At 39.2% G+C, this 17,421-nt stretch overlaps 1 protein-coding gene across 1 annotated transcript in view; it reads right to left on the bottom strand.

The window, feature by feature from the left end:
• sh3bgrl (SH3 domain binding glutamate-rich protein like) overlaps positions 1-17,421 on the bottom strand; it is a 29,264-nt gene that overhangs the window by 2,328 nt on the left and 9,515 nt on the right. Inside the window, exon 2 of the mRNA XM_041796850.1 lies at positions 5,843-6,028. Coding sequence (XP_041652784.1) covers positions 5,843-6,028 — 186 coding nt within the window. The remainder of the gene's footprint in view (positions 1-5,842; positions 6,029-17,421) is intronic.

Below are 17,421 nucleotides of genomic sequence, written 5' to 3'. Positions count from 1 at the left end.
ACAGATATGTTTAAAAAGTACATTATTACATAAGGAGATGCAGGCAAACAGGTGCATCTCAATAAATTAGAAGATCATCAAAAAGTTAATATTTCAATAATTTAATAATTCAATTCAAAAAGTGAAGCTATGAACACACTGACATATTTCAAGTGTTTTTATTTTGATGATTATGGCTTGCAGCTAACAAAACCCAAATCTCAGAAAATTAGAATATTACTTAAAACCAATAAAATGGGTTTTAACACACAAATGTTGAAAAGTATGAAAAGCACTCATGCTTGGTCGGGGATCCTTTTGCATGAATTACTGCAGCAGTGCAGTGTAGCTAGAGGCGATCAGTCTGTGGCACTGCTGAGGTGTTATGAAGCCCAGGTTGCCCTTATAGTGGCCTTCAGCTCTTGTGCATTGTTGGGTCTGGTGTCTCTCATCTTCCTCCAGAGATTCTCTATGGGAGTGGTTCTCAACTGGTGGTTCGGGACCCAAAAGTGGGTCACAAAGCTGTTTCCAATGGGTCGTGACCAGTGTCTGGGAAAAAAAATGGTGTCATAAAGTCTGAGAAGCACTTCAGTCCTTAGTGGTCATGCATCTAGACTTGTTATTTTACTGCATTTTATCATGATAATGGGTAAATGTCAATGTTTTCTCAATATTTAAACTAATTTGTCTCCTGTCCTTGCAAAAACAACTTGTTTTTATGTCAGTTTTTGCAGTAATATATTTTGCTCTATCCAATATTCAAACTGCTAAATTATTCATTTAATAAACATACTTTTTGTTTTTTTGTTTGTTTGTTTGTCTTTAGTTTTGGGTCTCAAATTGCCAATGAAGAAACTGGTGGGTCCTGAGGCTAGACCAGTGGAGAACCACTGCTCTATTGGGTTTATGTCAGGCCAGTCTGCTGGCCAATCAAGCTCAGTGATGCCATGGTCCCTAAACCAGGTGTTGGTACCTTTGGCAGGGTGGGCAGGTTCCAAGTCCTGCTAGAAGATGAAATCAGCATCTCCATAAAGCTGGTCAGCAGAGGAAAGCATGGAAACTTCCTGGTAGACAGCTGTGCTGATTTTGGACCTGATGAAACACCAGCAGATGACATGGCTCCCCAAACCATCATGGACAGTGGAAACTACACTGGATCTCAAGCAAGTTGGATTCTGTGCCTCTTCTCTCTTCCTCCAGACTCTCAGACCTTGGTTTACAAATGAAATGCTAAATTGACTTTCATCTGACTTTGGACCACTGAGCAACAGTCCAGTTCCAGTGGCTTGACACAAGGAATGCAACAGTTGTAGTCCATGTCCTGGATCCTTCTATGTGTGGTGGCTCAAGAAGCACTGACTCCAGCTGTAGTCCACTCCTTGTGAAGCGCCCCCAAATTCTTGAATAGGCTTCATTTCACAATCCTCTCAAGGCAGTTCTCCCTGTTGCATGTGCCCCCCGCCCCCCCTTTTTTTTTTTTTTAACCAAATTCCACATTAAACTTTGCATTAATGTGCTTGGATACAGCACTGTGTGAACAGCCAGCTTCTTTAGCAATGTCCTTTTGAGTCTCACCCTCCTTGTGCAGGGTGTCGGTGATTGTCTTCTGGATGTCAGTAGAGTCAGCAGACTTCCCCATGATTGTGTAGGCGACTGATCCAGACTGAGAGAGTGTGAAACCATGAGTCTCCAAAATTCAACTTTTTCACAATATTGTAATTATCTGAGATATTGAGTCATTCAAATTAAAAGAAACAAACATTTGAAATATATCAGTCTGCATGTAGTGAATCTATATAATATACATGTTTCACTTTTGAATTAAAATACTGAAATAAATCAACTTTTTATAATATTATAATTTATTGAGATGCACCTGTTCATCCTGTTTTACCACATTTCCCTGATACAGTCTGGAAATTTGGGAAATATTTTTTGGAATTTCCTTTCTGTGGAAAAACAGCTTTGTTGTCCAAAGAAAAGGAGATAAATTAGCTGAAATCTTAAGGCAGGTACTAAAATTTACTGAATTTACTGAAAAATTTTCTGCAAATCATAGACGTTTCACCATATTTATTTTCTAGGTACTTTTTTGCAACCCACTAGACAGAGCTTCGTGATCCACCAGTTTAGTACGGCTTGGTATGGTTCAGTATGCTAAACCCCAGAATAGTTTCCGTTTCCACAGACACCCGTACCCTCACTTGGACTGTAGAGGGTGGTCATGTGACTTCACAGACAGTGCAAGTCTCTGCTGTTCCAGCCACTGAATTATAGAAAGTCCACACTAGTGACAAAAATTAGAGGGTAAGCAGCAAACAGTTATTTTAGCTGAAAACTGCTGTCTTTTTTCTATCTACCTTTTTTTTATGATTATGTAGCATCAGGATAACACCACTGAATAAAGTAAAGGGGGTCTGAATACTTCCTGGATGAACTATATATTCTTTGCTGCTTATATACTGGGATAAGGACAGTAGTCCAGTCATCTTTCCTTATTAAGCTTTAACTGTAGTTTGGCATATAAACATAGCATATCAATAGCTTGCAGCTTTCATGATCTCTATCAGTTTCTGTCCAACAAATCTTCAAAAATCACCAAAAATGCACATAAAATAAAAATAACAACCCCATTTCACTTGGCTTCCAGCTAAATTTACATCTGCACCAATTCCTGCCATTTAAAACTTGCTCTCTCCCATAAATGATGAAGCATGTTCCCCAGCTAGTCGCTAACTCCAGTCTGTCTACTGACCAGTAATCTGGAATTTGGGCAAATGCCAGAAGGGCCACCCAACTGTGGGCTATTTGGGAATCTCAAAGCAGCTAATCATCCTAAAAAAAAAGAAAGATTAAACCATTTAAAAATGCCAAGGATCATAATTTTCTTACAGATTATTTTAGGTCATAAATGAAGCCAGAAATATTTGAGATCATGCAAACTTAATGTGTAAGCAGAAAAGTTCCCTCCCATGATCCCCTCGTGGTAGTGAGAGTGGAAAGTTCAAGGGAGGGCAGAACTAAAATCTGATGTTTACACATCATCACTAGGGAAAAGAACATGAATCAGGATACCAAACAACCAAAGAGAGTGGCTCAGAGAGAAAGAGAGCTGTGTTTGCTACGGGAGGAAAGGATTTATTTTTGAATCATGCCAGTATAACTACTGTAGAGGAACTGGTTAAGGAGGTATTTTTCCAGAATGAAAACACAAATCATCAAGCTGTGAAGAAGTATAATGCTCTTGAGTCAATACAAAACTAAATATACAACTAAAAATATCTACAGATCAGAAAGAGGCATTCTAGGATCTAAACAAAGGTACTCAGAGACAAAGCAGACAAGGTCTTAGCCTGGCAGCTTTAAAGAGGAAAGTTCAAAAACAATAAATCCTCTTCAATAAAACAACATAAACATAACCTCGGACCCTAAAGAAATAAATGTGTTTAAACAATTTTATTCCCAGTTTTGCTCAAATCCTCAGTTAACTCAGAGTTGGATGGATTTTTTTCCACTATAAAGTTACGTAAGAATATTAAGATGCCCCATTGACAGACAGTCAAATAAAGAAAGCTAAATCTTCTCTACAATCAAGTAAATGGCCTGGGGATGATGGGCTTCTGCTCCTGATGTAAAACTGTGGAGAACCAGTACAACCTGCACGAGCAAAACAAACTCAGTCAATATCAGTCCATTTATTAATGAGTCCTTCAGACCAGGTTTTAGGGGGTCTAAGGACCAATGGATAGGAGCCCACCAGCTTTGCACCTGACCACTCCACATTTTAAGAACACACCCATGGGTGCAAACAGAGCGCAAGTTTAGATGCAACTTTAAAAAATTTGAGCGCAACTACACCGGCCATTAAGGCCCTTTGTTGTCTATTACAGGAGTCTCTTTCCATTCAACCTTGAGATATCTAATTTAGGTAATTATATTGTGAAATAAGACTGCACCCCATCCTTGTCAAAGCTGTTTACAGAAATGACTAAATGTATTCCCTTGGAGAAAATAAAGTTTGAGAAACACGTATGAACAGTTTGTCATGATACAGAAGCCAAATATTGATCATATTGACACTGAGTTTGTAATGATTGACCCATATTTGATATAGGCTCACTGCCCTGGTTTTGACCCTGTGCCCTGATGAAAGTCACCCATGTAAAGCTTTTCATGCCTTCTTGTTTGTTTGTTTGTTTCAGGGGCGATTTTAGAATAAGAAACCAAAACACCAATGTCACTAAGCAACGTAATTTTCTCCTGCTTAGAGTTCATTCAGAAAGTATTCAGAACCCCTTCAAAAATTTTACATTTTCTTATGTTGCAGCGGGATACTACAGTTAAAAAAAACTTTTATTCTCATTAATCTGTGACAACGTGAAAACAGTATTCTGGATTTTTTTTTTTTTGCAAATGTATTAAAATAAAAAAAATGGGAGTATCACAGAAATAAATTTTCAGACTTGGGCTGATCAATCTGTGGAAATAATCTTGATGCCATTTCTTCCCCCCAATATTGTAATTGCGATTTAATTTTCAATTATTTTCTAGGTTTCTCATCTTATGCATTGTACAAAAAAATTCAGGCAACAAATAATTCTATATTATAACCAGCACTATAAATAAATAACACTAGGGATGAAATATTCATAAACAATCTAACTGTGATTTTGGCTCATATAGCACATTTGATGATTGCTATACTGATTGGGATGATAATTTTTATGTTATTCTTGTTTTGATTAAGAAAATCATATACATGAGCAAGAAAAGTTGGATTTTTTGGAACTACTCATAAAAAAGACAGTTCCATGCTTATATAATGTGTAGAAAAAAAAAACCATTCTGCTTCAAAATAATAATATCAAATCGGTATTTTGACACATTTCAGGTTAAGGAAATATTGCAGTGTCTGCAATTTGAAAACTGCAGCAGGTCATATTGTGGTTTGATTTAATTTGTAATTAATTGCCCGGCCCTAATTCTGACTCTTTGCAAAAAACACTTGAAATTTAGCCCAAGCTTCTCCCATTTCTCTGGATCTTTGCTGAGGTGTTTCTACACCTTTATTGGAGTCCACCTGTGGTAAATCAAATTGACTGGGCATGATTTGTAAAGGCACACACCTCTCTATAGAAGGCCTCATAGATGATAATGCATATCAGAACAAAAACCAAGCCATGAGGTCAAAGGAACTGCCTGCAGAGCTCAGAGACGGGAACAGATCTGGGGAAGGCTACATAAAATCAGCAGCACCGGCCTGGTCACTCTGACTGAGCTCCAGAGATTCTGTGTGGAGTACTGAGTGTAGATTTCTGAGAATAAAAAATGTTTTTTTTTTTTGTTTTTTTTTTTACTGTAGCATCAGCCTGCAACATTACAAAATAAAAAAGTGAAGGGGGTCTGAATACTTTCAGAATGCACTGTAGTTGCGATTATTTCCACGTTATATTCAAATCAGTAGCTAAGTAATATAATTAAGATAGTCGGGTGGTTTTTTTTGAAAAACACTGCTTATCTATCGTAAATGCCAGTGACTCCAGTGTGTCACTTGTTGACTCACTGGTGATGGGCAAGTGCCTACAGTCAACGATAAACATACCAACAACTGTTGTGTAAATGGAATAATATGTGAAAAAAAAAAGAGAAGACATGCATCATTAACTCAAATGTTTTGGTAATCATGAGGAAGCTGCAAAGTCAAGATAAACAATTCTCACATTTATTTATATGTTCATAACAAAAAAGTGTTTAATAATTCAGCTTAAATCCATTAAATCTAATACTGTCAATGAGACTAACAGGATTATTACTTTAATTAAATGAAAAATGTGTAAATAATCTGAATGCTTGTGTTTCTCACCCCACAATACTGGCATTCGTTGAATATCTGTGGAGGGAGAGGGTTCCCTGTAGGTGGCCGGCACTCCTCCGGAACATTCTCTCTCATCCACTTCCTGTTCACCTCGTTGGCTGCAATGTCACACTCCTCAAATTCAATCTTATTGACCGCCAGGAAACCCAACACATCCGTCTGCTGCTTCTTAATCTGCATGGAGAGAGAGGGGAAGTTGTCAGTTAGACATGTGTTAGCTTCAACCTTATGAGGAAACAGACGGGCCGTGGTTCAGCGTACTGTCATCAGTCTGCTGCGGAAATAAGGACACTTCTTCTTTGCTGTGAGAAATGACACTTCGGGGACTGTTGGCTGCTCTGTTACTAAGTTAACACTCGTTTGGTGACAACTGAATAAAGCGACAAAAGAGTATTAAAGACGGTGAACTCCAGCGAGACTACGCGGGGACAGATTGCATGAAAAATGCAAGACAATGAGGGTGATCTCCAACAACCAAAATATCATTATCCCTGCTGAAATTTAAAGGAGTTTCACTTTAAAACATAAAAAGAAGCATTTCAAAAGCATCACACGTGATAATTCATCAAAGCATGTGTGGTTTATACAAGAAAGCAATGATAAATCTCACAAAGAAAGACTGGAGTAGACACATTAAAGTTGCTGTCTATCTCAATTTGTAATACAGATAAGAACAAAATGAATAGCCTCTTAGCAGAGATACACACGTCATTTTTTGCAAGTCCAAGTCAAGTCTCAAATGTTTGGTCACGAGTCCAAGTCAAGTCTCAAGTCTTCAATGGTTGTAATGAGTGTTCTATGATCTGCCTCTGACGTCCAGTCTGCTTAGACCACTGCATTTTTCTGTCTGAGGATTTTAAATCCTGTACTGTGTTATCACCATCAGTAGGGTGGGCTATTGTCTGTGGCCGGCTTGCCGTGGTGTGCGCATGTGTACACTTACATATGTACAGGGCTTGGGCTAAAGCTCCTTTCTGTATACACATGAAACACTACAGACACCTGTGTCAGACTTCACTGATAGAGACAGACACTAAGACACTGGAGATTGAATGTTCTTGTTATTTGTCAGACATATTTCTTCAATGGTAGTAATTTTATACTAACACAAAAACACTAACTGTTAATGAACTGTTTAATCTGAAATAAAATAAAAACTCGATAATCATTTCTAATTCTTACTCAGATCTTCAACAGAGTATGCTGAGTATTTCTCCCTCCATTCTCCTTAAGAAGCTTCTGTCATCATTTATGGTGTAAATTTCTTTATATGGGTAAAATCAAGCTAAATTTTACTTCAATCCACTGAAATCTCCTGGACTCCTTAGTTATACATTTATGTGTTACAGCCTCTATCTCTCTGTCTCTCGCTGCCTCCATGAACGTATATAAAGTTTTAATGTATCTTCTTTTATATCCGTTCATTACCAATAAGCACCAATGCAGAGATTCCAACATTAATTTGTTCCCCATAAACATATGATATTAAGGGAATATTAACCAAATCATACTTTAACATTGTGCACGCCCATGGCTCACGCGGGCGACACTGACACACACACACACACACACACACACACACACACACACAGCTGGAGCACACACACAAACAGCGCTGACGCTGATCCTCCATGGTCAAAGAGGAGCTTTAATGCAGGAGAAAAGAGTTTAGGTATTCTGAAACTTTTGCCCCCAACAGACTGAAGTCTGCAGTCTACCACATTTTAGCGTGCGTTTCAGAGTAGGTGTGTGCATGAGTGTCACGGTTGTGTGTCATATGCTGCATGAACGAAGATGAGGAAGAGAGGAAAGAGGCTGTTGGTTCTGCGTAAAAGGCGCACGAACCGTCAAACGAAGATTGTGCATGAGTCCCAAATCCCAAATGGAGTCCAAGCCAAGTCTCAAGTCACTGATGTGTGCGACTTAAGTGCAACTCGAGTCCAAGTCGCAAACTCGAGTGCCCATCTCTGCCTCTTAGTGCTGTCAAACCGAGCAAGGAATTCTTAACACAACTTTTCCAAACATTTCCCAACATTTTGGATGCTTTCATTATTTAAGTTTGCACACATAAACAAAATTATATATATATAATAGTTTAGCAGCACTTGGGATATACTTTAAAAAAATTACGTTTTCACAGTAGGGCTAATGATTTCATCCTCATTTGTATCAGGGTTGGAAATCAATTTTTTCACCTACCTGCCACTTTGGCAGGTGGCTTCAAAAATCTACCAGCTGCTGACATTTTTTTCCCTGCCACTTTATTTTAACAAGCATCATAATGAGATGAGGTGCATATAAAAAACACAAGAATTATAGTATTTAAGTTATAGGCTATTCAATTAAGGGAAGTGTTTCAACTATTTAAGGAAATACTGACATACACTCTGTCTTTTTCATGTTATTTTGAGGCTGGTTTGAGTCTTCATTGCAGCCAGGTCACAAAAATTCAGATTTAACCACAATTAAGCCTGAGAAGAAAGATGCTAGTTTTGTTGTTATGAGCTCATATTAGGAGAGATATCACAATCATTAAGGTTATCCTGGAAAGTGTGAGTATTGTTGCTTATTTTAAAATGCATTTTTCACCAGTTTGTCCTGTACTCAACCATGCAAATGTTTGCTGTCTGACATACGGGGGCACTGGAAATTCATGCAGCATTCTCCAGCATTATTAATGTCAGACTTGTGGTTATTGAATATTTTGTGCATGACTCCTGCATTCTTGCACCAGGATTCAGGTCTTGTTTAATTATCTTAGGCTTAAGATGAGCGAAACATCAGACCTTTAGTAGGTAGACCAATGCAGCCTTAATAGTGATGAGTATCAAAACTGGTACTGACATGGTACAAAACATCTGACAGCTACTAGACCGAAACATAACACAGATTGCTTTATTTTGGTGCCTCACCACTCGTTTAATTTCATCAGAGCATGAATGTGTTTTAATGTCTGGAGCAATGGCTCTGCTCTGCTTGTGTTTTCCTACCAAGGACACAGTCACATTCACTGATGCATTAACATTATTTCATTCAAGAACTCTCTTGTCATAAATTTAACCATTCTAGTGCAAAATGGATACACAGTTTTACTTGGCTGAGAAGGCTCTACTCAAAGATGCTCCCTGGGTTAGTCAAGTAGCATCCTTTGACTTTCCAGGGAGTGCATAGCTAGAAACCCCCATATGGATAGATACATTTATGACAATGTATACTGAATACAATAAAATGAGTTCAAAAGGAATTAGTCAACAGTAGCATGAATCTGATGACAGAACAACAGCTTTGTGCTATAAAGGCGGAGGCTGGGGTGGAGGAAGTTAAGCTTTGCCAGCAGCAGCAGCAGCATGGTAAATCACTATTAATGCGAGCAAGGATTAGAGAGAAAGAGCTGTGATTGGCTGTGGGAGCTGGGAGGCGATAATTAGGATCAGCTGGCTGTCAGCTGATCACAGCTGAGCTAACGTGCCCTGCATGAACTGACACTTAGTTTCCTTATTTGTCTCTGCTACCCTTTTTGTTAGCGCCTCTTTCCTAAGAAAGTTGCACACATTTCTTTTTCTTATCCCATGTTCTACTGGCAGATTTTTCTCTCATTAATTTGAGATACTGAGACTGCTTACATTCTCTTGCTGACTTTAAACACTTGTTTTCTCTTAAAAGTATCTATTAAGCACTTTTTAGCGCCTGTATCAAAAAGCCAGAGTCAAATCATCCCAACACATAGCCGACTGTAAAAATTTGACAGCATTTGTCATGGTTCTTTGGTCAATTGGTATCTAGGCCTGCTCAGTTCTTATCAGGACTCAATTTATGATATTTACAGTGACAAAATCAGTCCATCATGCTGCATTTATTTACCTGCCAGAGTGGCTGGTATGCAAATTCACCTGACACCACTCAAAAATAACCCGCATTTGGCTGGTGGCAGGTGTTAATCTCCCACCCTGATCTATAGGAGCATGCAAATGTGTGATTGAAAGGCATCCTGATCTCACAGGCTGCTTTGTAGCATCACCATGATTAACACACTCCTCACTTGTCACACTTCTATAATTGTCCTCCCTGTGCAATGCAAAACTGTAGGCGTACCCTCACAGGGGTGTCAAACTCAAGGCCCAGGGGCCAAATCCAGCCCGTGGTGCAGTTATACCCGGCCCACCAGATCATATGATACTTTTATTATAACTGGCCCACCAGTATGAGGTCGGCAGATTTCCTCCAGCATAAAAATGTAAACTTAACCTTGAGGAGTTATAATATCCTTGTTGAGTCATAAACATTTGAAAAAGTAAACAGTAAAAAAATGGATAAAATGTCTGGACATGGGAAAGAAATTCATGTTTTCTCTACATTTTCAATTATGCATCTCACAGTTGTGACCAAAAGTTATGGTTTTGACTTTTTATTTCATATTTTAACCTTTACATCTCATAACTTTTACTTTTTAATCTCATATTTTTAACTTTTGGATTCATAATTTTAAATTCTAAATCCTATTTTGACCTTTTAAAGTCATGATTTTGACATTTTATTTCATGTTTCTACCTTTTTCAACTCCTAACTTTGACTTTTATCTAATCTTGTGTACCTTTTAAAATCATGATTTTGAATTTTATCTTAGTTTTTGGACCTTCTAAAATCATGATTTTGACTTTTTTCCTCATATTTTGACCTTTTTCAACTCCTTTCATTTTTATGTCATTTTTCTAACCTTAAAAACTCATAATTTTTTATTTTATTTCATATTTTGACATTTGAAACTCATGTTTACCTCATAGTTTGACTGTTGAAAATCATGATTTGGAATTCTATCTCAGTTTTTGACGGTTAAAATTAATGGTTTTAGTGTTCTATCTCATATTTCGCCTTGACTTACCTTTTAAACTTATAACTTTGACTTTTTATCTCAGATTTTGAGTTTTTAACTTGTCATGTTCACCTTTAAATCACAAAATTATTTATCATCAGTGCCAAGTTTTTTTCCCTAATAATTCTTTTCTCTTGGAAATAGGGTTGGCATTTTATTGTTAAATATTGACCCCGGTAGACCCTCAGTTTAGACCCAAATTCAGAATCCGGCCCCTGCTGTGATTGAGTTTGACACCCCTGCTCTAGAAAGATGCAAATAATCAGCTCTACATATCTACAGTGTAGAGTTCAGTCAGAGGTATACTTCCATTGTCCAGCATAAACTCACAAACTAGATAACAAAGAGGCTAGAACAGTCTGATGTTTCTGCTTATGCCAGTATTATTGTGAATGTGTGCACCCCTGCATGTGTCTTTGTGATTTAGAGTATGAAATTGTGGTCCAATGAGGTCTCAGTGGGTGTGTGTCAGAGGGAGTATGGCCCTACAAGGCCAGACGGAAACAAGAGCTCCACTGGGACTCGAGAGGAGGTAACTGGGCAAACACGAGCCAAATAAGGCCTGCTGCACGGAGACGCACACATGTAGGCAAAGCTGCACACAAACACAAATCAACACACCCAAAATCACAGCAAGCCCAAAACATGCTGAGGCAAAGCTTCATGGTTGAACATCAATACTTTTGTCCTGTGTCAGGTCAGACGTCTCTGTGTGACCGCTCCTCCCAGCATAAGGCTGATTATTTAACTTCCAAATTTTGACACAGCGCCAGGACATGGAAATGAGGAAGCTGACAATGCTGGCATATTAACTGTGCTGCCATTTGAATCATTTCATGGTAGTTGCACTCCAGAGGCCAAAGTCCTTAAACAAAGTGTTTCTCCACCTGCAGTGGAAACCAGGAGGGACGAAGTAGTGGAGTGGAACACCCTGAGCTCAAAGTCACTTTAATCACTCTGTCCCCAAACACACATAATCCTGTGTATGATGGAAGAATCAGCACAGCTTCCTCTTTCATTTTAGTTGACATTAAGACAGTTTACCTTTAATTTTCATTGCTAAAACTCAAGTTAAAAACCAGGATTAACTTTTCCCCCTTTCTTGTTTCCTTTGGGTCACTCTAGTTGTCCCCTGCTAGGCCTGCATTTTAGCATTGCCAAGTGAAATTGATTTGTAGGCCAAACTGGCTGCTTGCCATCTGCTCCAAACTCTAATTGCACATCGAGGGTTCTCTGTTTTGTTCCTTTCAGTCTTTGCATTGCTCCTGTATGTCTTCAGTGGACCCCCCCGGTGGTTTTAATATTAAAAAAACATACAGTATTTGGCTCTTGGTGTGGTAATGAGGAAAAACTACAACTACGTCTCCTGTTACCTCATATTATTCCAGTCTTATCTGCTCTATTTCTGTGGAATGTTATGAAATCTCCCCTCAGCCCTACGGGAAAGACAACAAAGTGAGAGTGATGAACCAGGGCCCAGCCTGCAGACAACTAGGACAAATAGGTCTCACATTTTCATCTTAAATCCCCGCTTGCTCAAAGACTGAGTTAAGTATGCAAACATACTGAAAAAAATGCAAAAGCAGGACAGGCACTATAATCTTAGTTTGTTTTGTCCATGGATGAGGCAGTAGCTCAGTCATGCTAGCTGCTTGGCCCTATAGCAGTATTTGAATAGCAATTGGTCCTCTCTAGTCCAGACTGACACCTTGTTTTGACCTGCATTTACCTTCACAGGCTCCTCCTCTTCATAAAACCTCTGTCCTAAATGTGCCTCGAGTGATCTTAATAAGTTGAACTTCTGCATTGGACTAGAGAGACAGTAGGACGGTGTGCTAGCTTAGCTAAAAGGCTGCTAGCCAGCTGTCAGGTTCTTTGCAGATGACGTCAAACAGCAGCGTAGAACAACTAATGTCCTTCCAATCTCACACGTTGTGACTGAGAGCTCCAGATGATTTGCCTCAGCTCAGTGGTACCAGTTTGGCTTTTTATCATCACTGGATCATTTACCCCAAAAGATTTATTCAGTTGACTGCAAACATAGTTTCAATTAAAGGCATTTTTATGACAAAACAAGGATTTTGGGGGGCTCAGTTAGTCTCTTACCTCAGTATAAGACTCCTCTAGACTTGTCTCTCTTCACCTGGTTTACAACACTAGATGCTAGAGGGTCTGCAGGACTGTGTATTGTGCTATTTATTACCTCCCTCTTGATGATTACAGCTTGGATTTCACGGAAATCAATAATCCCCTATCTCAAAATAGTAGAATATCGTGGAAACGTCTAATTTGCAACAGTTTCCTGAGCCCTCATTCTCTCACTCTGGTTTAGTATACACATCTGCAATCATGGGATAGACTGCTGACTTGACTGTTGTCCAGAGGACAATCATTGACACCCCCCACAAGGAGGGTAAGCCACATAAGGTCACTGCTGAAAGGGCACGCTGCTCTCAGAGGCTATATCAAAGCTTATTCATAGAAAGTTGACTGGAAGGGAAACGTGTGGTAAGAAAAGGTGCACAAGCAACAAGGATGAGCTCAGCCTTTAGAGGATTGTGAAACAAAGCAGATTCAAGAACTTAGGGGAGCTTCACAAGGAGTGGACTGAGGCTGGAGTCAGTGTATCAAGAGACTGGTCCAGGAAATTGACTACAAGTGTCACGTTTCTAATGTCGAGCCACTCCTTAACCACAGACATCGTCATCAACGTCTCACCTGGACTAAGGAGAAAAAGAACTGGACTGTTGCTCAGTGGTCCAAAGTCCTCTTGTCAGATAAAATTACATTTTGAATTTCACATGGAAATCAAGGTCCAAGAGTCTGGAAGAACATCTGAGGGGCACAGAATCCAAGGTGTTTGAAGTCCAGAGTTTTCAGTTTCCAGAGTCAACACTGTCAGCTGTACCAGGAGGTTTTAGAGCATTTCATACTTCCATCTGCTGAGAATCTTTATGGAGATACTGATTTCCTTTTCCAGCAGGACTTGGCACCTGCTCACAGTGAAGCCAAAACTACCACAAAGTGGTTTGCTAACCCTGGTATTACTGGCCAGCCAACTGGTCTGACCCAAACCCTGTAGAGAATCTCTGGGATATTGTCAAGAGAAAGATGAGAGACACAAGACTCAACAATCCAGATGAGCTGAAGGCTGCTATCAGAGCAACCTGGACTTCATAACACCCCAGCAGTGCCACGGACTGATTGGCTCCATGACAGATTGCATAGATGCAGTTGTTTGTGCAAAAGGTGCGCCAACATACATTTCTGTATTATAAATCATTTTTACAATTGGTGTTTTGTAATATTTTTAGACAGTAGATTTGTTTTTCATGAACTGTAATCAACATTAAAACATAAAAACCTTTGAAATATTTCACTTTGTGTTTCCATTTCTGGATTAAATGACTGGGAATAAGGTGATGAAGCAGATGCAGTGATCTTGGTAATAATGAGTGGTTCCAGTGTTGCCAGAAATGTAAGAAAGCTAGAGATCAAATCTATTACTTAAGAATTTATTCTTAAAGCTAAGACTTAGCAAGACGAGATGCAAAAAAAATAGTAGGAAACCATGTTTATTGTTGCTAAAATAATTGTTTTGACTCCAAATGAAACTTAGAAAAACCCACAGACATGTGGAGGGAATTTGCAACATTTCTTGTCTGGTTTATATTCCACATCATCGTCATTATCACCCCCATGTGACAGCCTTGTCTGGGAATCCAGATCCAGGCCAGATCAATCCCTGTAAAAAAGGGTGGAACTTGCCAGAAAAAGACTGGAATTGACTGGCTGCATATCAACAACGAGGAAGATGATCAATACGGTGTAAACTGATGTTTGGAGTCAGTTTGTTTTCAACAACAAAAAGACTAAATAGAATATGCAAACTTCTCAGATTAAAGATTAAACTAAATGAGCTTTTATGATAGCTCAGTCCAACATTTGACAGCTGGAAACCTTATGAAGACTTGAACTAGACATAAATCATCTCTAGTCCCATGTTTAAAGAGAATTGTGGCTTTGTTTTGATAAAATCAAGTTTATTTTCATCAAAATCTGCAAATCTGCTGCTTACAGGAAAATTAGTAGCACCAGTGGCCTCCGCCCAATCCTGAGCTCAGTTAGCATTACAACATTGTTACAAAAGAGCCTTAGAGTAATGCTCTGGCTATGATCCCACACTGTTAACCAAAGGGTGAAAAAATAGCAAGATAAAAAAAATAGTAGAAACACCAACCAGTTCATCGTGGCAGCATAAAGCCTGGACTATGGACCCTGAAGTTAAATCTACAGTTCAAGAGCAGCAATAAATGTGAATCTTAGAGCAGAAGACTTAGACCTGCAGTATCTATTTACACACTGGAAAAGTATTCACGAGGTTATCACTGATTCTTTGCTCTCTTATTGGTCAATAAGGAACTTCAGAGAGAATTGAAGTAGTCAATGTATTAGAGCTTGCCAATGTTTTGGCTCTTGCCCCAGACATAAGCTACTTTCAGTTTTATGTTGGCCTTGTGCCCAGGAGTCTAGCTGCACCACTACAGGTGTATCTGTGTATTTAAACATGCCTGTAAAAGAAAATACCTGTTTGTTTGTCAGATTTAAACTCAGTGTGATCCAGGTAAAACAAGCAAAAGAAGTACTTTCTAAATATGATGTGTACAAGAAGGAAAGGTCTGATCACAGATTAGGTTTGCACCAGGATGTAGGTAAATACATGGTATGACCTAATCTTTACAAAGCCACTGCTGACACTAGAAGTCTCCTGGAGGATTACAAGTGAGTCACAACACCATTTCTTCACGTGACTCAAACGCTCTGTTTCTCATTATCGGCTGGAAACACAGTGATGTCAGCTCTCAGTCGGTTAGCACGGATACCAGCCTCCACAAGGGACAAGCACAGGTCAGAGTTCAGGGAATGACTAAGCCAGCAATCAGTGGTTTGCTCAGCGACTATATCAAACAATGACTGTGGTGGGGATTAAAACAATCCTAACAAAGGGGATTAATTTTTCTGTGAAAAGCTTTTAAATCTTCACAGTGTGCATTTATATGCAAATAAGAAAACTACATTGTGTTAGTCTGACTAAAACTGGACAGAGAAATAGGACAGGAACAGACTGCAACAGACAATCAGGTCTGCAAAGTGAATTATCGGGACAAACCTTCCCTCCATCTGTGACTCTTACTGGACCAGGGTCAGGAAAGGGAAAGGTCACATTGCTGCAGACAGCACACACCCCAGACACAACCTGTTTAAACTCTTCCCAGTAGTCATTACAGGGCATTGCAAGCAAAACCAACCCCAGCACAAGTAACAGTTTCTTTAGCCAGGCTGTCACTCAACAGTCACAGTTACACTGATGACAACTCAACAGTTACAGAGTCACTCGGATGACCACTCAACAGTCATGGAGTCACTCTGATGACCATTTAATAGTCACAGAGTCACTCTGATGACAACTCAACAGTCACAGAGTTACTCTGATGACCAATCAATGGTCACAAAGTCACTCTGATGACAACTCAACGGTCACAGAGTCACTCTGATGACCAATCAACAGTCATGGAGTCACTCTGATGACCATTTAATAGTCACAGAGTCACTCCGATGACAACTCAACAGTCACAGTAACTCTGATGATCACTCAACAGTCAGAGTCACTCTGATGTCCACTCAACAGTCACACAGTCACTCTGATGACCACCACAGGAAGCTCCTGTAACTTTGCTGAATGGCTACTGCTACAGTGCACTTTAATGTGATGTTAACAAAAGTGAACTGATAGCACCAATGCTGCTATCATAAGCCAAATTCTGTAAACTAACTTTACATCGTTACAGTGTGGAGATAATTTACAGAATGTTTTCTTCACTTGAGACCTATCAGTAAATGCAGATTTGTGTTGAAACAGTTGGATGATCATCAGCATGTATACACCTTAATCAGTTCCAAACTGGGCAACATTCTGGCATGCTCTAAAGACTCCATGTCACACAGCATAAATGCTAACAAAGCAGAAACTGCACTGTCATCCTTCTTTGGATCACCATAAACAAAGCAGATAATGTGCATTTTTTTTGTACCAAAGCAAAGTAAAGCACAGTACATGTAACAAATGTACAGAGCTATAAAATTGTTCATGTTTATGCCATTGAACTTACAACTGCCTAGCTGCTTGCTAGCTTGTTAGCAAGGCCAACAGAAACTAACTTGTACAGTTGCAAGAAAAAGTATGTGAACCCTTTGGATTTCTTGGATTTCGGCATAAATTGGTCATAAAATGTGTTCTGATCTTCATCTAAGTCACAGCAATAGACAAACACACTCTGCTTAAACTAATACCGCACAAAAAAAAGATATGTTTCATGTTTTTATTGAACAAAACATGTAAAGATTCACAGTGCAGGGTGGAAAAAGTATGTGAACCCTTAGGCTAATGACTTCTGCCCTGCCCTATTAAAAACACACACCAGTTTTGAGTTTGCTGTTCTCAAGAAGCATTGCCTGATTTGAACCATGCCTCGCACAAAAGAGCTCTCAAAAGACCTACGATCAAGAATTGTTGAATTGCATGAAGCTGGAAAGGGTTACAAAAGTATCTCTAAAAGCCTTGATGTTCATGTGTCCATGGTAAGACAGACTGTCTACAAATGGAGAAAGTTCAGCACTGTTGCTACTCTCCCTAGGC

The sequence above is a fragment of the Cheilinus undulatus genome, linkage group 10 (genome assembly GCF_018320785.1).
Source record: "Cheilinus undulatus linkage group 10, ASM1832078v1, whole genome shotgun sequence".
NCBI classification, from domain to species: domain Eukaryota; kingdom Metazoa; phylum Chordata; class Actinopteri; order Labriformes; family Labridae; genus Cheilinus; species Cheilinus undulatus.
This window is presented reverse-complemented; position numbering and strand designations above follow the sequence as displayed.